The following is a 24,359-nucleotide window of genomic DNA, read 5'->3' as shown; positions in this document are numbered from 1 at the left end:
GCACATCAGTCAAGAGCATCATTTATGCCTAGGCCTCTCTGTGACTGGATGTCATTTGCTGTGGCGCTATTATTCTTTAATGATGGCTATCTAGTGAGCTACCGCAATTTCCCGCCATAATTCCCTTTCCAGATGATGCTTTCATCTTCTTTTATAGAATATGGTCTCTATATACTGTATATGGTTCTGTAGGGTGTGTGTGTGGGGGGAGGGGGGGTCCAGCTCTGAGGGAGAATGATTATATTTGTGGTTATACAGTATGATGTGGTCCATTGAACCTGAAGTCCTTTCTAATCCACCGGTAGTTCCAAGTCCTCGGCCTTGACATGAATTGTGGCTATTGGTGTATTGTATATTGTTGGGTATTCTGTGTTACTATTGTGTACCATGTTCTATTGTGTTTTGTTGTATTGTATTGTCATACACTCCCCACTACACACTACATATGACAATAAACTTGAACTTGAACTATTCCTGCAACATGAGTTTGACAAACATTTTACCCATCATTGTCATTCTAGTAGAAGAATCTTGTAAATAAGTTTGGAGGCTCTTTTGCAATATACGCTATTCTCAATTTGAGCAATGCTGGGGACACTTTATTGTCATTCCCTCTCATACTTTGGATTGTTCCTGTGCTCATTCTATCTGGATCTCATAAAACATTTTTTGTTTTGTTGTTTCTTCAACAATGACTATTGCTTTTAGTCCCTGAGTGAAAGAGAAGATGTTCGTGGGCGAGGACTTTGAAACAAAAGCCTGTGTGTGCCTGCTGGAGGAGTCAGCTGGAGCTGCAGTGAGAAGCCACTAGGTAATAAGGAAAGACAGCTCAATATGTTCCTTTAATTAGAGAGCCGGCACCACCCGTGAGGGGTACAGAAAGCACACAGAGCCCGAGCTCCCCTCCCCAAAGCACATCGCAGCCTCTCACTGCCTCTGTATCCATCCACTATGCCTGCTGTTGATCTAGGCAGAGTGGGAATGGTCGACCTGCCCATCTCTTTTGGGGAGGAAAAGTTGAGGTAGAGGGATGGGACTGAGCAATGGTTGGGGACGACAGAGGGGGGTTTTCAGCACTTCCTTGGCATAGACAGCTCCTCCGAACACCCCCCCCCCCACCCCATCCTGTCCAAACCTCCTACCTCCAAATGATCAATGCAAACTTTATTTTCAGCTGTGACCTTTCCGAGACATGGCCCCAATCCTCTGAAGTGTCTCCCACTCCTCTCCTCTGCCTCTCCCTCCCACTCACTCACCCACCCACCCACCGCCAGATCCACTCACAGCCATCCATCCCCATCCCACTATTCCCTGTGCATTGAAAATCCAAACACGCCTGCACACAGCGCATGCATGCGGACAGAAAGAGATGTAATTTAAACACATCTGTTCAAATATGCATTTCAGATCAAGTCGCTGCTGGTTCCCGTAAAATGGCTGAGTGTTTGACAGGTATTATATCCCTAAAGTACACAGCAGATGGTATTTATTAGAGAGGAAATGGAAATTGGAGTTCAGAGCTCCTAAGCTTTTTTGTTATTGGCACTGTTTTCTGCCCTCTCTTTTAATTGTATGAAACTCAACAGTAGTTTCATTATGAACAATGGCTTATGATGTTTAAAAAAAAAGATCATTCAACTATCTGAGACATATTCATATAATATTGATGACAGTGCAGTCTTATTTGCTGTTGTGTGTCTTGTCCAGTCGACAAGTATTGTGCGTGTGTTTTAGAGAGAGAGAGAGAGAGAGAAAGCTGAACAGAACAGAACAGATTGCATGAATGTGAACTCATGGGCACTCCCATGGCTCAGTGCACCTAATGGACCGGCCTGCTGCAGTGTGTGGGAATGAGCTCCTGCACCTCTGTGCCACCTGAGCTACTATCCGTCAGCTCTCATTTTCACACACCAGTCACACACCTGTTCTCTATGCGAACCCTACACTCACTTTCAAACATATAACTCAATGCTGTTGTGATGGCAGTCATACATTGGTTCAAGTAACAAACTGTAAAGTATAATCCAACATGTGTTGACTGAGAATCTGCATGTGAAGATGAAGTGTAGTTGTTGTGTTTGCTGTATAGGTGGATGGGTTGCTCCCCTCGTGCTGTGCATTCGGTTGTGTATATCAAGGTGAGAGAGAGAGAGAGTGTGTGAGAGAGTGTGAAAGAGAGAGTGTGTGAGAGAGAGAGTGAGCGAGAGTGTGAGAGGGAGAGTGTGTGAGAGAGAGTGTGAGAGTGTGTGTGTGAGAGAGAGAGTGTGTGAGAGAGTGTGTGAGAGAGAGTGTGTGAGAGTGTGTGAGAGAGAGTGTGTGAGAGTGTATTGAATGGCCTCAGGGCTATGTTTTTATGTTTTGCCAGTCTGCTTTAAGGCGGCTGCCAAGCCCTCCTAGCCACACGGCTGGAGGGCACTTTTAAGTGTTGCCGGCTTCATTTTAAAGGCTGCCTCACAGCTGCACTCTGACTCTTAAAAAACACACACTATAATGACTCATCAAGCATTACCACTTTGTTTCATCTCATCACAGCTTGTGTTGCCTTAAAGAAAAGAAGTGCTTCTTGTTCTTAACACCCCTGGTTTCAGATTGCTTTCAACCTGTTATCAACCATCTACAGCAGTACAGTAGCAAGGAACAATTGGCATGGGGTGACACTTTCTTTATTATATAGTATTTGTGGCAGATTACTCTTGAACAGTTTCTGCTGTATCCAATAGATGTACTGTAAATGTACACTATTTGGGGGATTCCCAACAAGAGCACGCTGCACACAGTGGCATACGAATCAGAAGCTGTGTGAATGAGTCTGAACTCTCTTGTTATGTCCTTTTCAGGAGGGGGTAATTATATGGCTTGACTGGGGATCTGTGTGTGGGACTCGGGTATCGTTTCCTGCATTGACTTGTGAAAGGCCTAGAGTGCTTCTCTGAGCAGTGTGGCTGAGATGCTGGGTTCATTGGCCTCTCTCTTACAGTACCTTCTCAAATCATCGTACCCCGGGTCTGTTACTATAGTGACATGTTCTCTCTCTCTCAGAACTGTGCAATAACAAGAGACCTGGATATTTTGTGACACTCTCTTTGAGACAAGCTGCTGCACTGTGGCATTCGGTACCTCTGCCATCATTTAATTAAACAGTTAAGCTTCTCCATTTTTCGACTTGTGGTAACTACAGATGTGTTTTTGAGGGAAACTGTTCTTTTCTCATGTGTTTGGCAGTTAATGAACTGGAGACAGTTTCCTTTCAAGGTATTCCACTCTTTGAATTGTGATGTGAGTTTAACTTCATCAGTATTCTGCAGTTTTTGATCATGCTTCAAAAGAGTATGACTTGAATGAAACTGTATAGATGAATAGATATTGACAAAAAAAATTGGGGGAGAAATATGGTTTAATATTTCAACTTTGATTTTGATTACTTGAATAGATTCTTAAAAGCTAGCTAGAGCACACAGCCTTATGGTCCATAAGCCTCTAGAGACATCAATAGTGTTTTCCCAAGCATTTTTATGTTTGCACAAACATCATGCTTTTTCACTTGAATATTTATCTGTCTTGTTTCCCTGCTGATTCTTCTTTCAGTGTCTTGGTCGTCTAGTAAGTTTTATTCTTTTCTTCAATCAGTCTTTTTTGGGAGAATTTGAGAGGAGTGCTACTTGTGTTAGCGACTCCAAACTCCCACCTAGATCCAAGGCTGATGAGGTGGTTGGAAAAGCATTGTTAGAGCCAGCCGTGTGCTCTCAAGAAGGCAATCCTTAAACTGAGATGCAAAAAGTTCTGGCCACCTGGCTCTCAGCAATTAAACAATGGGTAATTTTAGGCAGAGACCCAGCAGTTCAGATGTGCATAATCACAGCTCTTGGTTGAATTAGAACCTCCATGGCCACATTTCGGGAGGACCCACTATTTGATATGATATAAAGACATGATTTGTATTCAGCCACTGGATCATCACCAGCACTTAAAGTAATGCACACTCATTACACTCAATGTAGCTACCAATTCCTCGATCATATCTCAACTTTCTTGTAATACTTCTATCCCTTTGAGAACTTTCTCATCTCAGCAGCCGCAGCAGCACAAGCCTGTGCATGTCATTTTATGAAACGAGTTCCCTAAGACAGCAGATTTTTACTTGAGTTTTGCACAACTCCCAACAATGCGTACTCCCACTCCTACCAGGCTCCAGCGTGCCACACATTTCCACTTCAGAGGCAGTCAGGCTGGGCTCACTGAGCAGAGATGCAGGCGGAAGGCAGCTCACAGATGGGGAAAGCTGCCTCTCCTGCCGGATGAATGGGTAAATGTTTACCTTCCCAGATTGCCTCCATCCCTCTCATCCTCGCACCTCCCCACACTTTTTTTCGGGATGCGTCCCACTGTTCGCGCCTTCATCTTATCTCGTCTGCTCTCGTACATCTGTTGTGTAAATACTCACCTCCAACGATGGCATTATGCAGGGAGAAGAATATTGCAGGTTTTTTTCCTTCCTTACTACCCCGGAGCTTTAGCAAACAAAGAAATTAGAATAATTCAGCTCAGACAATGAAGTCTTTCATAAGCCTCTAACCCCACACTTGCATATTTAATTCAGAGTTTGGTGATTTCCAGTAGATTTTAATTAAAAGGATTTGGTCCCCTGTTGATCGCCAGCCTTGAATAAATGTGAGTGTGCATAGGTGTAAAGTGTGAACACCCGACAAAATAAATGGCACCACAGGCCAAGGTGAACCAAGTCATATCTGAGCTCTGCCTGACTGAGCATTTCTAATGACAAGCTTTCACATATGATGTGAAAAGACAGGAGAGCAGAGGGACTGTGAATAAGTGTCTGTTCTGTTTTGGTTGACATCTCTCCCTCTCCCAATGGCCTGCTTCTATGTACTGTACTGTATGTCAGAGAGAGCTGTGGCTGGAAGTTAGAGGTGTTGAGAGATTCTGTAACTAACAATGTGAGTTGGCCAATGTGCCATAAGATTGGTTTGAGGGTTCAGATTTCTCTTTTAACCCAACAATTCAAACTCAAATGAACCTCAGGTGTTTTCTAATCAGATAGAAGACTGTTTACAACTGTTGCGTAGACTGCGTGAGATTAGCAACTGATGCCATGCAAAAGCCTGAACAGCTTGCTTTGTAATGCCTATAAGAGTGACGTAGAGAAGTCACCCTTCATTAGGCCTAATTCCAGCGAACATGGTGGAACATTCTGTTCAGGATCCACTGGGGCTATTCCCAGCTGGAGTTCATTAAGGGGAGATATGGAGCCCTCTCCGCTCCTTCCACATTGAGACCAGTCAGACTGCAGTGGCCCTCTCTTGTCAGGGCATTGGTGATTGGGAAGTACAGCTACCCACCCCCACCCCCACCCCCACCATGTCCTCCAGCTGCTGTCGCCCCAGGGATATGCCCTGTGAGCCCCCTATGGGCAGGTGGAAATGCCATGCCTCTCCCAGTGAACCCTGCAATGCCGATAAGCAAAACAAATGGGATGCTTGTGTTACTGGGATTTGGGGCCACGGATGCTGAAGTGCAACCCCCTGTCATGTTAATGATGTGTGCTCAAAGGGTGCATGAAGCAGTGATGAGAAGGAACGACAAGCACTCCAACCCCCCCACCCCCTGCCAGGGAGCAATGGGAGCGGGGCACCCCTCTATGGGTGCGGTGGCTGGGGCCCTCTGGATCTGCCACACTGCTATTAGTGGCTCCTCTGCCTACACAGAGGCCAGGAGGGCAGGTGCAGGGGAGATTGATGTGGAGACAGATACAGCAGAAGCACATCGCTGCAATGGCAGAACTTTGGCCCCGGGAACACATTTGCAGGGGTGCTGGAAGGCTCATGAAGATCTCCCCGATCTCTCCAAGCAGCATCATCTCTCCTTCTCCTCCTTGTCTCCCAAATGCATCTCCGTTCGCTCATTCGTTTTCATTTGCCTCAACTGGCAGCTGAATTCCTGGAACAGGAGTTTGGGCTGCATACCATTTAGTTTCCTCAGAAACCTTCTCTTTGTCAGGCTACAAATTGAGTGTGCTTGGGTCATTATTTACGCAGGCCTCAGCTGTTTGTCAGAGGTGCCACCCAGGGCCTCTCTCTTTTCCCTCTCTCTCTCATTTCTCTCTCTCTCTTAAGTGCACACATCACGTCTCCCCACTCACTCTCTTCAGTTTGCTTTCAATTAAAAATGTTCATTCATGAATGCTGTCATTGTCAAATATCTGAATAATTGAAGTCAGCTTTGATCACTGCTATGAGTCCCTATTGCAGGACTAGTGGATACGAAACTGTATTAATTTGTTCATATCGTCATTAATTCACTTATTCAGTACTGTGTTATGGTTTCCCTGCTGGCCTTGTTGTTTATTTTTTCATAATGTTATTTTAAAGCAATTTCCTGTAAAAGCACTGTCTCAGCTATTTTATGAGACCATATACAGTGCCTTTGGAAAATATTCAGACCCCTTAATTTAAAATTGATTAAATTAAAAGAATTTGCTATCAATCCACACACAATACCCCAGAATGACAAAGCGAAAACAGGTTTTTAGAAATGTCAGTAAATGTATTAAATTTGAAATACAGAAATACCTCATATACATTCAGTAGGTATTCAGACCCTTTGCTATGACATGCTTAAAATTAGCTAAAATACAAAAATGTCGTCAACAAATCACTCAATAAGTTGAATTGAGTCCATCTTAATGCAAGGATAATAGTTCATGTAATTTTGGAATTAATGTCTTTTATGGGTTAGGGGTATGTTTGTCACTGGCAGGGACTAGGGAGTTTGTCAGTATCAAGAGAAAATTATGAAATTTGCTGAGTTGGTAATGACATCCTAGTCTGCACAGTGTGTAATTGATTCCTATGCAAATCAGAGACCCTATAAAAACAAAGATATTAATTCCAAAGTTACATGAACTATTATCCTTGCATTAAGATGGACTCAATTCAACTTATTGAGTGATTTGTTGATGACATTTTTGCATTTTAGCTAATTTTAAGGGTGTCATAGCAAAGGGTCTGAATACCTATGTACATGAGGTATTTATGTATTTCAATTTTAATCAATTTACTGAAATTTCTAAAAACCTGTTGCGCTTTGTCATTCTGGGATTTTGTGTGTGGATTGATGGCAACTTATTTTAATTTAATCCATGTCTATAACATAACAAAATGTGGAAATAGTGAAGGGGTCTGAATACTTTCCGAAGGCACTGTATGTGTGTGTATATATATATATATATATCCCCCTAGTCCAACAATTGAACTTTGATTGCGAGCCCAGGCAAGTACATGGCCTTTCATGTCGTTGTTGTGTGTTTGTATTGGGGATATTCACTTTGCAGCGGTGTAGAGCACAAACCCACAGAGATCCTCACTCTCAGGGCCGGGGCTGTAGTGAACCGTAACCATGGGCAGCCGAGGAGACACACTCTAATAACATCTGAACTAGCACTGCATTCTGTGCTCTAGAGCGGCCGTCTTATTCCAAAGACCTCTGCAATTACCGCTGACAAGCCAACAATGCATCAAAGAGACACACATCTGCCCGGGTGCAGAGGCAACCATTGTGAGATTCCAGACACAGAGTCGAGCCCTCGCACAGCAGAGAGAATCCAATTCTGTCATTTCTGCCTCTCCTTTTTCCTCCTCGCCATTCTTCTTCACAGAGGGATTTGAGGTTGAAGAGATGAGGAGGAGGTAATGGATTTGAGGAGGTGCACAGCTCACTCTCCTTCTCTCTGTTCCTCCTGTCTTTCTCCCACTCTTTCTCTGGCTTTTCTCTCTGCCTGAAGTATAGATCCAGCTACACTTGAGAGTGAAATAGGAGGAGACATGGTGCACCTGTATTTCCTAATGCACTGCCAATTTGTTTCAGTTTCATCAGGCAGTCCTCCTGCGTCAGGACAATTATGTGCTCAACTGGCAGAGACAGCTTATTTTGGTGCGTGGACTCATACATTTATTTCACTGCCCGTATCCCAGGCTCATTTTTACTCCCGTATTCATTAGGTTGAATCCAGGACATATCCGATATAGATGCTCCCAGCTCCATACAATGTTGTTTTTCTCATGAGTGCTGACTGGCTATTTGTCAGGTTTGATGAAGTGACACAGAGCAGATCTGGCACAATGAGGAGAGAATGAGTACGATTCTATTCATCAGCATCAATATCACACTCCCGCCTTTCAGATCTGACGTGATGGAGGTGTAAAAATGGCTGCTACTCCCTATTCTCACCACACCCGGCGTGTAAGATCCACAAGTGCCAATTCACACCAGTGTCTCACTCGAAGAGTGTTAACCCTTGCTGTTGCCTTCAGACAAATCAGTGCCATCCTTCCTCCATGTTTTTTGGGGCTGCTCATTTATATGGCATTAAAGCCCCTAAACTATCATGTGTCCCTTCATTTTACGTTAATTGCACTGCAGAGCCGAACCGAACTGAGTTAAGACTGGGCTGGCCTGGTTATGCATCCACCATAGTTGCTGAAACAGTCTTTGAAAGGAAAATGTAAAAAAAAAAAAAAAAAAAAATACCAGAACCAGCACAGTATGGTTCGGGTCGGCCCTGTACTGTGTTAAGCAGTATGAACCGGAACTCTATGAACCGGAACTTCTCCTTTTCTTCAATCTACATAAACCCTAGCAGCTTGTGCTCAGATGGCCATGGGTTTGTCTATGGGGTAATGAGCTAAGGGAGAACGTTGAGCACCATTCCTACTGTATGTGGCACGTCATCTTGCTAATTGCCCTCTGGACATTAAGACATGCCTCATTGTTTTCAAAATAGCAACCTTTAAGGACTGCTTTGAGGATCATATTACACCCACCATAATGTCTTAAATGCGGATGCTTGGGTGCATAATCATATTTCGCCAACCACGCTTCCATTCTGAGATCACTTGCAATCGCACTTCTCTTTAAGTGTGAAAGTATTAGTAGTGGTTTTTTGTACTGTAATCCGTGTGTCTATTGTGCGGTGCAGTGTATGTTTAGGCTCAATTCACAGTTGAGATAGGGACTTAGATATTGTCCCTCAGCCAGTAGAGAAGCATCTTCTGTGACACAGAGCTGTGTTTGGCTGGTGAAGAAAAAGGAAACCTTGAAAAAGAGTGCTTACAGGCTACTCAACCCTCTACAACTTGAAACAATTTCATTGTTTTTTTCTGCAAACCCCTGTATGGAAGCCTGAAGCAATTTCCATTGTCCTGACGTTAGTGTGACCCGAAAATAAAAGGATCGGTGTGCTGTTTCGGCTGAGTGACGCGTCACTGACAACCTATCTGACTTGAAGGGCCTGACGGAGAGACTAAAACCCAAGAACCTCTCTGTAATTGTCCTGCATTCTCCAAGACCATATGCACAATAGGAAGCTCTCAAAATGGAGTAGTATTATGAGAAAAGAAAGAAAAACCTACGGTATTATAGTAGTAATATGCAATTGTCAATAAGTGCAGATAAATACAGATGATGCTACGAAAGAGGCTAAAGGGGTCTGTGTCACTGGAGACAAAAACCTCTGTAAGAGCCAGGGTAATGCAATCAGAGGTAATGCAAGGCTGTTAACTGTTATTTTTCCTTTGCCTGGCAACATTAACTTTCTCAGGCTGTCCACTGAAGTCGTTAGAGTCTTGGCTGCGGTCCGGAGGTTCGCCTCCCAACCTCACTGTGCAGTCATCTGGGTCTTATCAGGCCGTAAAATGTTGACAGTGTATAAAAAGCTGTGCAAGGATATAAGGATGTCCGAAAATTGTCAGATTGCTGAATAGCTGCCATCTTTTAGTCTTTGTCATTCACAGTCAGCCATTGGGATTTAGACTGTCCACTTTTTTTTCCCATAGCCTGATAATGATTTCCAATGGGGTATTGAAGAAAAATGACCTCCTTTAGATGCTTCACCATCAGGGGAGGATTTTGAACTGACTGCCACTAATTGTAGCATGCCTCATTATATGAACTGATTGTCTATAGTGTTCAGCCATAAATGTCGAAGGGGTGATTACGGCACAGAGCAGATACAGTACAGTATCTACATTTCCTTTTGCCAAAAGGTTGACGACATGAGAACCGGGAAAAGCAAGGAAATTAAAGGTTGCTGCAATTCGACCCTTTCTGTTGATTCGACCATATCTACATGAAGTAGCCTTGAAGTTGTTTTGTTCCCTGTGAATCTGGAATCAATAATAATAGAATATATGCAAAGAGAATCAATTAATCCATTTCTCTGCAGAGGCCTTAATTCCATCAGTGGCCAGTAATCAATCCAATAATCAATTGTCATTGAGGCTGCTAATAAGGTTCTGTTGATGGAATTATCCCGCAGAGACAGCCTAGCAACCATGGTGCCGCCATTTTTATTTTCACTTTACTCCAACTAACACAGACACACACACATACAACTACATAGAACAGGAAGCGACTGTATGTCTGTAGTTAAATGCCTGTTTTCTTGACACATTTCTTGTGTTAAATGAAAAGCTTTGAACTTTAACACCCATGTCAAAATATCCCATTGACCATGTTCCCTCGACAAACTTACATGTCACATGTAACTAACAGCCTCTCCCTCTCCTCCCTCTGTGACAGGGTGCCTGGCATCACAATCGCCACTGACATCATCTGCGGCTTCCCTGGCGAGACAGACGCAGACTTCCAGGAGACCGTAGAGCTAGTGAAGAAGTACCACTTCCCCAGCCTCTTCATCAACCAGTTCTACCCCCGCCCTGGCACCCCCGCTGCCAAGATGGAGCAGGTCCCAGCCCAAGTGGTGAGCTACACTCCTCAGTCCTCCTGCTACACAGTGTATGATGTTCATATACACTATATCAAACTGCATCTGTTAAGAGAATGGGCAGGGTAGTATATTAGTCTAAAAACCTGTCCAAAACGTGTATTATTCATCAAGTCAGTGTAAGATAAAGAAGTAGTTTGAGTTGCCATTTATTGATTGATTTGCTTGTTTGTATTCATGCTTGGATTGTGTGTGAGACCAGGCCACATCTGATACTGGCACACATTTTTCCCATTTACAGTAGATTGTACCAGTGATTTATTATATTTCTTCCATGTGATCAGATTGTAAAATAAACAAAAAAGCCCCAAAATAATTCCTCACTTTATGAGCTAAGGAAACTGGCAGGCTAGTGGGTTTTCAGCTCAGTACAACTCTTGGCCCCTTTGATTCTGAATTTCTCTCTTGAGTTCTGTGTTGCTCTCACCACCTCTGTCTTCCAAATGTAGCACTTAGAGCACGCACAGAGTTTGCTAAGTAAGAAGCTAGCTTGGATTTTGTTGTTTTGAAGTCGCCCATTCCACTTGCCATCTGCGGAGCAGATGTAAATAAATGGCACAAATTGTTTTTCCCCACGAAGGCAGAGTCGAACTTTACAGTAAGATGAGCAGCAACGTGCAAGCCTCGGCCCTGGCAGCCAGTCCCTGTGGCTGGAAGGCGTGCTCAGGGAAACCCAAGGACGAAAGGCCCCTGTCTGGATCTGCTCATCAGGCCTCATTCAACACCGACAGCTCAGCTTTGTTTGTTCAGACGTTTCAAGCCATTTCATATGGCAGACATCAAGGACTATTATAACGGCTTACTTTAGGGCCAAACCACAAGCAAGGATCTGGTAATAAGAGTACAGATGTCAGGGAAGGATGTTGATTTGGGTTATACCCCTCAGGTGCAGATACTAGCACCAAGAAAATATTGTTTTGTAACAAAAGATTGAGAGAGCAGTGGAGAGTCTGAGTCTGGACAGGAGAAAGACAGTGTGCCAGGCTGTACATGATCAGACAGGCTGAGAACAGAGAGACAGGTGGGTCACGGCCTGTGACGTGTCAGAGAGGAGGTGATCCAGTCTTCCGAGGGTTGGCAGCCTAAAGTTAGCAACGCTATTGAGTGCAGGAATCTATCTATAAAAGAAAAAGAAAAAAGAATTCTCGAGAAGATGACATGAATCATCAAGCACACATGCTTATAAAATAGTAAAGCATGAGATGTAGTTTAGTGTGTCAGAGAGTATTTGTAGTTCTATCAAGGAAGAACAGGCAAAACTTCCCCTTCATCTGAAAATAAAAACCTGTTCCAATTATGTCAAGATTTCCTCTGAATATGGCCTTGAGCGCTTTTCAGCGCTTTAAGGATTAGCACCTTCAAAGACATTGTACTGTAGTTCTCCTCTTAATATCTCCCAGAATTCATGGAAATTAATATACACATTTCTGTACTGTGCCACTCATTGCCCTCAGTGTGGATTACGACAGTACAGTAGTAGTCAGAACATTTGACACAGAGGAGAATTTTATTTTTCCTTTCTCTGCCAGTTTTGAAAGACTTTTATCATATTTTACCTTTTTGCATTCCAGGTTCATAGTGTATCATTCAGTCTTTTACCCCACAACAGTAGAAAAAGGGACATGGAAATATGTGTTTCTTGTTTCAGAAATCAGAATTCATTTAGCAGTCAAAAGCTGGAACATGTTTCCTGGATTTGAATACAGTAGGCTCAAATCTTTTGGAACTGAAGGTAGTGTTGTTTTTATGTTTTATTTCTGTTGAAATGTGTGTTTCACTGCTTCTCTGATCCTCATTGTAGTTTTACACAGTGACAAATGGAGTGTGAATGCATGGCCAGACACAGCACATAGCATTCCCCTTGATGTAATATTAATGAATAGGACATAGTGTTAATCTTTGTTACCTGATAACGATTGGAGCTGGTAGATGAGTGTGTTGAATCTATATGGCGATTACTCTTCATTATGTAATGCAACTGCTGACAGATGTCCCACAGATGCGATTGCATTATGGAATTTCCTAAAGATTGGACCCAACTGAAACAATTACAGTGACTAATGAAGCTAAAACTATTAGAGGAAGGCTGGACGCTGTGGGCAACCCTCTGTGGGATTCTCTGCCTATGTGGATTTCCATCACAAGTGCTATGCTTGTTTCTTTCAATGAGTCTTGATTGACAGAAAGCCTTACACATGCTGCACTGTACTATACAGTGTGTGGGTTTTTGCGTGTGTACGTGTGTATGTGCCTGTGAGTTTTCCAATAAATCCAGTTACGTTGATTAGAAATATTACAGCACTTTCCAATGCGGATTTCTTAATGATAAACGATTCCACGTCCAGGAACTTTTTTTGAATGACTTTCTCCTTGTCCTTGCACACACGTATTTGACCTTCTCATACTGTACATTCTTAATACATGTCTTTCCCTCTCTCACCTTCCAAGAACTTCCACCATCAAAGGCTTGGCATGTCTCTTTTAAGTCGAGTTTCTTCATATGTCATTCCCTTTTCTCCACTTCCCTCAGAGGAGAGGTAGTGTCTTAGAGATCAATCCTCTGACTGGAGAACGCTGCAGTGGTATTTTCAGATCCTTTTTTCCCCTACCAATCTGCTCATTTGACTTTCATGGTCAGTCCCACCATTGTACATCAGTAATATTTAACACCATTTCTTTGATTGTGGATATGCGTCAAGTCCATATCTTAGGTGATTAGTACAAGCACATTTATTTTCGTCTATTCTGATATCATCATGTTTTTTGAATGTAGTGGTAACATTCCCATTTCAGTTTCAAATGTACTGTAATTACTGACGGTAGAAAGCAAAAGTGCTCTCTTTAATTAAAAATGCATACGCAGCATCTCTTTATTCTGTTTTCCAATGAGAGCTTTAAACTCTCCTTCACCTTGCCTCCCCGCTCCCATGCCGCTACAGAGCTCTACCTGATCACAGGCTGGTATAGCCAGGGGGAGCCCAGAGAGTGAGAGAGATGGAGGGAGGGATATAGAACACAGTCTTTGTAGTGTACTGTCTGGGGCTTCCTGTGGCCGACTGGCACACCTGCCGTGGCCGCGCCGCAGCATCAGTCAGCCTGTGCCTTCAAAGCCAGGCAGCATCGCCGGGCCATGCAGGGTCACACATTAATAACTCGTCCAGATGGCCGGCGCAGCCCGGCACAGCCCAGCTCAGCCCCGCACTGCCTGCCAGAGACCACGGGAGGCATTCACTGGCGGACGGGCGCTTTGGTTCCTCAGCACGTCTACCATAGCTCATCGGCGGTGCTGCGGCCCCTGCGTTTGCCTGGTGATGAATGGCTTAGCATAGGTAATGGATGGCTTCCGCCGCTCGCTGCCTTAGGAAGAGCTGAGGAGGTCTGGCAGGCGGGAGGGAGGGAGGCGGTAGGGGCAGGAGTCCTGGAAATGAGGTGCACATAATTATTCCCACGTGACGAAGGGTTAGCATAGATAAATTGGAATGATCGCAGGAAATGTTGCTTTTACCATCTAGACAGGTGTTTACCCTGACAGCTCCTATGCGGTCTGCTGTTTTCTTTCAAGCAGGGGAAATTAAAGAGTGGTCCCAGACTTGAAGTAGTTAAATGACGGGTTCAGCTCCTGTAACAGTTAAGTTGCAGCCTGTGCCAATTTTTATAACAGGCTCTGGTCATTTGTGAATTGAGGTTGGTAACAGTTCTTAGTCCACCCGAAAGCACATTAATCTCAAGGATGAGACCGATGAGCAAGGTCTGTTCAAACCCTCATGGCCTGTTGTTTATGGTACCGTACAATTCACTGTGGTCCACATTGTACAACGCTTCCAACAACTGCTGAAAGTAATTCTCTTTACCAAATGAACACTCATGTGACAATTTGAATTTGTTGTTCCTGGCTAGAGAGAGACCAACTCTGGTGGTTGATACATGTTGACAGTATTATAATGCTAGTATAGCCTACTATTAAGTGATTCAGACATTACTAGTTTACCTGACACCTTGCACAACCTTGTCATGCCAGGACATTTTCATTGTCATCTTATGTAGTCATCGTCCCCTTTCCCAGATTTCTGAAACAGTGCTTGAGAGCCTGTTTGTCACTCTTAGACTTGTTTTTTTTTCGCTCTAGACATATCATGTATAGCTCTTTGTGAAGTAGGTGAATGTTTTTGCCCCGAGGCTAGCTCTCTTGAAGCATGTTTATGGAAAACGAGGTGAATGGAGTCCGGTGTGGCTTAAGCTGACCCACAGGACTTCAAGAAAATGTCAGAAGATTACATTTTTTTATATGCTAGTATAACAATAAATGCTAACAATAAACAGTCCATACGTGAAGATAATTTTTTCCTTCAAGCAAATTGAATTTAGGGTTAGTATCTTTCTTCTCTGCCTTTCATTTCAGTTTCATCGTTTTGTCTATTTTGCCATGGTGATGTACTCCATTGGGTGTTTTTCTTCCCATTTCCGTCAATGTCACATAAGTTACTCAGAGGTCCATGTTTACCAGAGCTGTTAGCTTTACATTGATTTTTCCCTCATCCTCTCAAGTCTTATGGAAGCTTTTCTGCTGCATGAAAGAAGCTTATAAAGCTTTTCTTCTGCATGAGGCCTTGCTTTTGGATCGCATTGTCCATCACATGGTACTTGATGTGTGCTGGAAAGCTGTCATTGAACATTTCTGAAAGGTTACCGTACTCAGAAACAACACTATCCAATGTGAGGTTGAACATGAAGTGCAGTTGTGCCGGTATGAAATATTTTCAACATAAAAACTGTTGAATCATTTTAATCTGATTAACCTTATGAACATTACAATTTTGAAGAGTACTAAAGTGGTTTAGGATATGCAATTTCCGCACATATTGTGCTTAATGTCATTAGAGTGGAGGCAGTTAAAAAAGTGAGCACATGACTGTAGTCACATTCAGAAATGTGTTGAGCAAAAGGCTAGGCTTAATAGCTTTCCTTGCACTATACAGGAAATACACAAATTAACACTTAACCTTCACCTCTTAAAGCTATGTAACTTATTGTATCCAGTCCTTTACACACACACCGTTGCCCCAGCTGTCTTCCTACATACATTAGGTACAGTTAGTACTTTGTTAAGTGTACAGTACAGTATGTAGGGTTTTCGTTCTGGTTAACAATTGGTTAGCATCAGACCAGCTTCTCCAGTTATTTCCAGTTATCATCCCCCTTTTGAATGTCCATTTCTCATCTGCAGATTAGATTTCCCACTCTCTTCCACATGTCACTTTCTGAAGCTTACGAAAGAGCCGATGACTGGAGGAAGGTGACGCCTGGAATCGACCCTGAACACCGTTATTACAGGGCTTTTTTTACTGCCCTAGATAATGGATCGACCAATACTTTGGCGGTTGTGCTCAGTGGCAACCCTGGAGAGGACACAGTGTTCTCTGTGGTCATCCGCCCCTCCTGTGAGTTAACACTGTGACAGCTTTCCTCCCAGGGCCCCAGTGAGCTCTGGCCCCATGCACACGCTGAGAGTGGCATAGCTCTCCAGCCTGCCCCGCAGTGACTGCCAGGACACACCCAAGGGCCTCGGCATTACAGCAGCAACATCTGTCAGTCATTAAGGGTACACAAGGGCACACGCTGGGGAGAAGGCAAGATCACCATTACCTTCCCCTGGTCTATTCCCTCCCAGCAGTGGTCTGAGTAATGGGGGCCGGCCTATGTGACTGAGAGAGGAGCAGGCCTCATCTGTATCAGCGCAGGGGGGCTCGCTGTGCACCAGACCTGGGGGGAGAGAACCTGTACACAAAACAAAACACATTAACAGCAATTACAAAGTTCCCAGCAGCACAACCCATAACCTCTTTGCCTGTAAAGGTGGTCAATTTGAGCTCAGGGATTTCTTCCTGAATGGGAAATTCTCCACACCACCTCCTGAGCAAAGAGTATAGAATCAATAAAGGTTGTTTGTGTGCTGGACGGGGGGGGGGTGCGTGTGCGTGTCTGTGTGTGTGCGTGTCTGTGTCTGTGTCTGTGTGTGTGTGTGTGTGTGTGTGTGTGTGTGTGCATTTGTTTCCCACATCAGCCAGAGAAACAGCAGATGGACAACATAGGAGGTGTGATCATTCATCATCGCAGAGGTGACAGATGCACACAGTGTTGGGATTTCAGAAATGGAAGGCAACATGTTTCTAAATTAACTCCTTCCATTGATGACATTTTCCCACAAATCTGAGCAGTCACGCACAAACAGGCCAATTGGGACATCAACTGTTTTCGCTGCATTGATTTTAATGTGCATGTTATTAGAACCTGAATGCCGGGCACATTCTGTTCAATTTTACCGGATAAAGGGGACAGAATTGAAGGTGGTAATGGCATTTATTGACATAGTGTAGTGACTCATTGCACATTTCACAAGGTTTTTTTTTTCTTCATCAGAAAAAAGTATGTGTCAGAAAGGCTGTTTCAATTCAACAGCCCTTGTATCAGCTGCTGTGTAAATGTAGTTCTAGTGAGGTCATTTTGAGATTGTGGCAGAGAGGTCAAAGCAGAGGGATGGAAATGAATATTATTCATTACTCTCCATGTCTCTCTGATGGACAGCATTGCACCCAATGAACAGCTCATCTGGGCATATTTGTGGCTGATACAACCCCTGATAGACCTCCAGTGTGCCCCCATGTCCCCCTTGCCCTTGGTCGTCATCGGAGGCCCCAAGCCCAGTTTCAAATAAAGAAAAAAGTGGTTATTTGGCTTATCAAGATTCTATTTTGCCCCTGACACTGGGATGCTTTGGGCTGTAGAAATCTCTGGGCCTCAGCCCTAATAGGCTGAAATATTGAGTTTCTCAAGGTCAGGGCTGGGTTCATCGCTTTTGATCAAATTCCTGCTACTATTTTTCCAGAATGAAGATATGTGATTTGAGATGGGGGGGAAATAAACGTATTCTCTTAAGGCTGGCAGCTGGTTATCTCAGCCTAGCAACCTTCCTCCAACCTCTCCTCTCACCAAAATCGAAAGGCCAGGAGGCATGCTGTTGGAATGCGATCTCCAGAATTGACAGAGTGGATGGATGCAAACATCTGAGCTCAACAGGGCTTTTTTCTCCCCTCTCCCCCCCCCCCCCCTCTCTCTCTCTCTCTGCTCTGCTCTGCTCTGCTCTGCTCTGCTCTCCCACCTCCCTCTCTCCCTTGTCTGTGCTGTGTGTGAATCTGTGTGTTATCGAGCGAATCCTGCAGGGATCTCATTGGCGGTGTTGAGGAATCGTAACCCCGGGTGCTTCATCCAGCTCCTCCAGCAGCACAGCAAACATGAGCCGCTCTGATTAGTGGAGGAGATGGGCAAGGAGAGAGGGAGAGAGGGAGAGAGGGAGAGATGGAGAGCTGCCTGCTACAGAGACAGGCAGGCAGGGCCAATGATGAGAGCATTGCACTCACAAGAGGGGCTCAGGGAGAATCGTTAGCAGAGCTTGGATATAAAATACACTACCTGCCAAATGAGGCAGAACTCAAATCCTCTATGTCCCCTGCAGAATTTGAATGCTTGTGGCTGTGACCTCCTATATATGCGAAGTTGGGTGTGAACTCTCTGACATCCACTGAATTTTGCCCTATTGGATTTTCTAGTTTGAAAGTTTTTCAGTTGGGATTTCTGTGAATGGGGATGTTTTTTTTTCCTCTTTCTCCCTCTCGCTCTCATTCTGAATGTCCATAATGTTGTTGGCTATACAGTATATTATATATGCAGTAATACGAGGTTGCCTCAGGATAGTACAGTCCTCACATACGGTTGCTCCCTTGACAAAGAAAAAAAGCGCATTATCCCTTCAGCAAGACATGGCCTAATCAGTCCTCTAATTAGCATCCTTTATAACTTTCTCTGTTTCTTTTAAGTGATTGCATTAAGTGCCATCAGACATTAACTCATATCTCCGGGTTTGCATTTCATTACAAATTAAGGACATATGAAGTTACGCAAGGCTGTAACAGGAAATTGAGAAGACTATCTTGTGGGCAAATAGCCACACTATCCATTTCATATTTCATGTTTGCATTTTAATCAACAGTCTCTTGTCTGAGCAGTGCCAGTGAACCATGCCCTGAATTCTGTGGCCTGTCTTAAAATACTGGAACATCATACTTTCTTTCTGATAAATGTCATGTTATTCTCTCAACAGAAAAAACAAAGGACAAAAGAGCTTTCCCAGCTGTTCCACTCGTATAACCCATATGACCACAAGGTAAGAAGCTTTCTTTTTTTCTTTCTTTTTTTTCATTAAAAAAAAAAAGTATTCAACTAATTACTTGAGAGCGCTTGAGAGATTTTCATATATTTTAAATCACTAAAACCTCACCTTTTCCATCTTGAAAGTTTGATATTCTTGATATTATTTTTCTCTCAACAATACATACTCTACACACACTGGAAAGTGAGCTCCCAGGGCACATTTTCCTCTTGCTGAAGTATGAAAAGGGGCACCCCCCCCCCATCATGGGTTAGATGTTGCACACGTACTATACCATAAAAAAGTAGCTTGAAACGATGTCCTCCAGAGCAGGACGCCATGTCAGCCCCCCAGCACATTTTAATGGCATCATTAAAATGTCAGCCTAGCCAAGCTCTTGTGGTTGTATCTGTCGGCCGTAAAAGTCATTGTCACTCCTGCTAGCTAGCTGTCCCGGAATCCGGTCTGTTCACCAATTTCCAACTCCTTCTGAACTAATTACAGTGTTGCAGTGTAATGAAGGCAAATTGAATTGCCTATAAAGACATGAAATGAAGCTCTTTAGAAAGGTATTATAACTAGGGAAAGATTATGAGGCCCTACTCAGAATAGAGAGAGTTCATTAAAGGTTTATCTTGGAAGTATGAGGAGTCGACTGTTGGTATTGTACTGTATAGGTGGCTAATGTCTCTGAAAATGTCAACGTCGGCCATGAAGGCTACTTGACATTGTTCTAGCGGTGATACATCCAGCTCATGAAACATGTAATGTCACCTCAAAGTGATTGTTGGGCAGAGCTCAGAGATGACATTGGAAATGATCATCAGGAGTGTTGTCTTTCTAATTGCACTGTGTGGTTTATTTTCATGTGAAGTGGATCTGACCACTCAGGGATGCTTATGAAGCATCTTGAAGCATCAAGAAGGGAATGCATTTTTATATTGAATATACTTGTAAACACACACATGAAATAGACCTGTTTGGTGTGATGTACGAGTCATCTGAAGTCCTATTCATATCTATCAAACCACTTCACCTGTTCATTGAAAAAGATGAGAGAAATACTAGTATAACATTAAGATAAACAATGCTTACTGAGTTATAAATCAAAGTACTTTATCAGTCCAGTAGAGGCAGCGTTACTCTCTCCTATCCCACCCCTCATATCTGTCCCTCAGGGCTGTACTCTATGGATGAGCTCTATCTGAGCTCTAAGATATGTCTGTCGGACTGTCTGTCTGACTCCTCTCCTGCTGGGTAGGTACTTTATCTGTCTGTCTGACTCCTCTCCTGCTGGGTAGGTACTTTATCTGTCTGTCTGACTCCTCTCCTGCTGGGTAGGGACTTTATCTGCAGGCTTATTCTCCACAGGCCTCCAAGGCCCACTCATGACCCAGACCTGTCCCTCTCGCATACCCTCCGATGATTATGATGCGCTAACTCAGTTAACACTCCTCCAATATGCCAAGTGGAAATATTAGGAGCCCGCAATTACACAGAGATTTGAGGATGGCCATCTTAGAAACTGGCAGAGGGTGGGGGGAATAATGAATAAGCACTCATTTAATAATCCCTCTTTAATGATGCGTGGGCTTTACTGCCTTCTGCTTATGATGATTTGGTATTAAGTATCTAATATAGACACCTTCATGAGGTCATTTGGCTTTGTTTCATGGTGATTTTCTGTATCAATGAACATTGGCCTGAAAAACACTGCATACACTACAGTATGTACACACAAAGGGAATGATGTGCCATAACTGGCTCCATAATCCAGAACTCTGGACTGGCCATTACTCTTAGGTTGAGTGAAGAAGTTCATGAGGTTCAGGTGACGTCTCTCTGTCTTTTCTGCTATTGTCACACTGTAAGCCAATCATGATATTTTAATAAAGGCAGGTTGTTGACAACTTAGCTCACGGCACTTTGTTTCAATAGTTTTTTTACTCATCTAAATGAGTCATATGTTGAGCAAAGCTGTCAAAGTCATTCCCTTAAACAATCTTAATAAGTTTGACCTCCATATTTTTTTCAGTCGTTGTTTTTGCTCTCTTGCTATATCTCCTGCAGCCTCCCTCCTGGTGTCTAATTAATAGAAATGAAGGAAGCTCACGCTTACCCAGTGCCTGGCACGCAGTCCTCCCACATACAGACAAGCCCAGGAGGAGGGGGTGTTAAACACATACTGTAGAAAAGTACACTGAGGTGTCTGTAGAGACAGGAAAACATGTTAAAGTGTAATTCGGATACATGAGCTTCTGAACATACAAGCTCAAAATGTTCAGCTTTTGCACAGATCTGTTGGTTCAAGAAGTCTCTCTCTCTCTCTCTCTCTCTCTCTCCCTCCCAAAAGGGAAAGAAATCAGCAATGCTGTCATTATACTTTGTGTTTTAAGTCTCTTACCTTTATGTCCCCGGTGGCTCATGTCCTCCATGTAAAGTATGTTAGTTGAAAGTGTTCATGATGCCCATAGTGCTCTAACTGAAGTTTAGAAACGCTACACTACCCTATTTGTTAAGTTTTGGATAGTGCACAAATTCCCTCGATTATGCTGTTAGCATGCTGAGGCTAGCATCATTTTGAAGCCCTTGCATGGCTGGTGAATGCTGTGTTGATTGAAATTTGCACGTAATAAACCCAGATTGCCCACAGATCTGAATCATTTTTATAATGTCCTCCATTCCCCCTAGACTCCCCGGGGTCTTCTGTTACCGTGGTAATTACATAAACTAGCGTAGTTTGTCTCTGGCCATTATTGCTTACATGCCTCCTAATGTGAGCCTCAAGGAAACATAGCTATAAATAAGAGCTGAGTTGACTGCTTCTGGAGAAGCCTCATTGCTTATACCTCTTGGCCACATAAAAAAACATGTGAAATGAGCAAATTGTTATTGCTCCGCCATTTATGGTTAATGTAGTACCACAAAATTAGACACCCTAAAAACATCTCAAGTCATTGTGGAAATAATTAAAGAACAAATGTGTTGTTGTACAAATCACGTTTATGGTCATTGCAAAGAGTAGAGAAATACAAGTGGTTTTTTGCACAATTTCCTGGAGCTTCTAAATCTTGCCTGTCCATAACTCCACTCCACAAACTGCTGCTGGGAATAACAACTGTGACTGTAATTTCACATGTTCATTAAAATGATACCCGGTTTTCACTGGATGTTTTCTTTCTTCACTTTTTATTTTTTTTAATTTTTATTAATGTACAATTCATTAGTCCGTTTTTATTTTGAAATCTTTTTGTGTGTATGTGTGTGGGAGCTGTAGCAGTGATCTCTCCCATTTGTCTTAATAGACTGACTGCTAATCAAGCCACTAGCAGAAGGCAGCCAAGCAGCACTAAAGCTCACCTGAGACAGTCAGGACCTGCGCATTGGGCTGCTGGCACTCACACACACACACACACACGCACACACACACACACACACACACACAAATACACATTGTTTTTTTCCCCTCACTGGGTCTTCCTGAACCAGGGTTTATTATCATTCCTGGCTTGGAGAACCTGTCCATCTGGGAACAGTCTTATTAGCATGTACTTATACTAACTAGCCCGTAAGTTTGTCTCCTACTGTAGCTTTACATCTCCAAAGGAAACTCTGCTTGCCATTTGGCATGGTTCCTGCTTTTTGGGGGATGCTTTGTCAGTCCCTGCACATCCTGCACACACAAACACAAGTGCTACGCAGTGCCTCTTCCAAACATGCTCTTGTTTACCTGTCCCTGAGTGGTCCCCCAAAAACAGAGAGAATTGGGATATATATCCTGTGTGTGTGTGTGTGTGTGTGTGTGTGTGTGTGTGTGTGTGTCTCTCTCTGTCTGTCTGTCTGTCTGTCTGTCTGTCTGTCTGTCTGTCTCTCTCTCTCTCTCTCTCTCTCTCTCTCTCTCTCTCTCTCTGTCTCTTCAAACACACACACAAACTCTCTCTCTCTCAATGCAGAGTGGGGTGCTGGGTGTTGGCAGAGTCTCCTGGCCCCCAGCTGTCCCCTGTGTACCCGGCCTGTGAGCCCCAGCCCTTGTGCCCGTGTTGGGCGGCCTGCTGCAGATGGCCTACACAGAGCCTCCCCAGCCCAACACAAAGAGAGGCTGGCGCCCACACAGCCCCACACATCAAACAGGGCTTTATTTCACTGGGCCACGCACAGCCCAGCGCAGCACGGCACTGCCTCTGAGCCGCACCACACGGCCTGGCTACACCATGGCAATGGGCAGACCTCGCAGGGCTCGTTGTAATTCATGGCAAGCAACATCTTTTTACCCAGCCGATTATCTGCAGATATAAAGGCACATAATAGAGGTGCCCAGCCCTCTGTGAAAGCACGGCCGCCAACCCAGACTTGACCCAGCAGGGCCCTTTAAATATTTACTTAACCATCCTCCACTATTCTGTGATAGCTGTTGTGGCAATTGATATAGTTCAGAGTATCAATCTAGCAAAAAAAGAAGCATAAAGAAAGTAGATCATTAGACACATTAGAAAGTAGATCATCATTTAGGCAATAGTGTCACTATAATTTTTTTTTTTTAAAAGCCTCAGAGCCACATTTGTTATTGAGAGCTTGCTGCTCTAATTCTGCAGGTGTGTGTCGGAGCCCAAAGCCCAGATTATTCTGCCTGGCAACAGAGAAGTCCCCCTCTTCCATTTTGCTCATGATTTAATAGCTCCCATACTGTGCCAAGAGCACTCTCTCTCCCCTCTACTTTACTCACCCCTGACTGTCATTTATTTTTCTCTGTCTCTCTCCACACCTACATCTATGCAGTATATCAATCTACAGTATCTCTCCCTCTTTCTACCCCAGCCCTCTCGCTCTACCCATCTCCAAATTCATATCTGCACAAGAAGTCCAAATAAATGAAGGGTAATCTCAGGGATTACAAGCTGTTTTTATTCAGAACCTTTACAGACTAAGCACTTAATGTGGAGGCCGTTTGATGTGATTCCTGTACCTGGTCTAGCCCTCTACAGAGGCCCTGTATGGACTCATACAACAGCACTATGATTGTTTGATCCTATGTGTGTCTAATCCACCGTAATCCTCCTGGCAATGAGAGAATCTTCTTTTCAAAGCAGATGTTTCTCTTCTTCTCCCATCCTGCTCTGGCGTTATTGTTGTTTGTTTTTATTGTGTTTGCTCTCACATGTTCAGTTTCTAAAGTCCTTGCCTGTAGTCTGACTCACAGGCTGCTGTGGGGCGTTTGGGGTTTTTTTCTGAGAGAAAAGCCTTGTTGGTTAGTATGATGTTCGCACAATTAGGACACCGTTGTAAACAAGCCTCTTTTCTATCTGGAACAAGTGATTGCATGCGGCCAAGCCTTGTACAATGAAAAGAAGGGGAAGAAAA

At 43.7% G+C, this 24,359-nt stretch overlaps 1 protein-coding gene across 1 annotated transcript in view; it reads left to right on the top strand.

Annotated features, from left to right (window-relative positions):
• Positions 1–24,359, top strand: part of cdkal1 (CDK5 regulatory subunit associated protein 1-like 1) — a 282,148-nt gene that overhangs the window by 203,732 nt on the left and 54,057 nt on the right. Inside the window, exons 11-12 of the mRNA XM_083678910.1 lie at positions 10,594–10,774; positions 18,954–19,016. Of these exons, the coding sequence (XP_083535036.1) occupies positions 10,594–10,774; positions 18,954–19,016 (244 nt within the window). The remainder of the gene's footprint in view (positions 1–10,593; positions 10,775–18,953; positions 19,017–24,359) is intronic.

Source organism: Argentina silus, assembly GCF_951799395.1.
Source record: "Argentina silus genome assembly, chromosome: 10".
NCBI lineage: Eukaryota > Metazoa > Chordata > Actinopteri > Argentiniformes > Argentinidae > Argentina > Argentina silus.
Note: the sequence above shows the minus strand (reverse complement) of the source record. Positions and strands in the feature narration are given on the sequence as shown.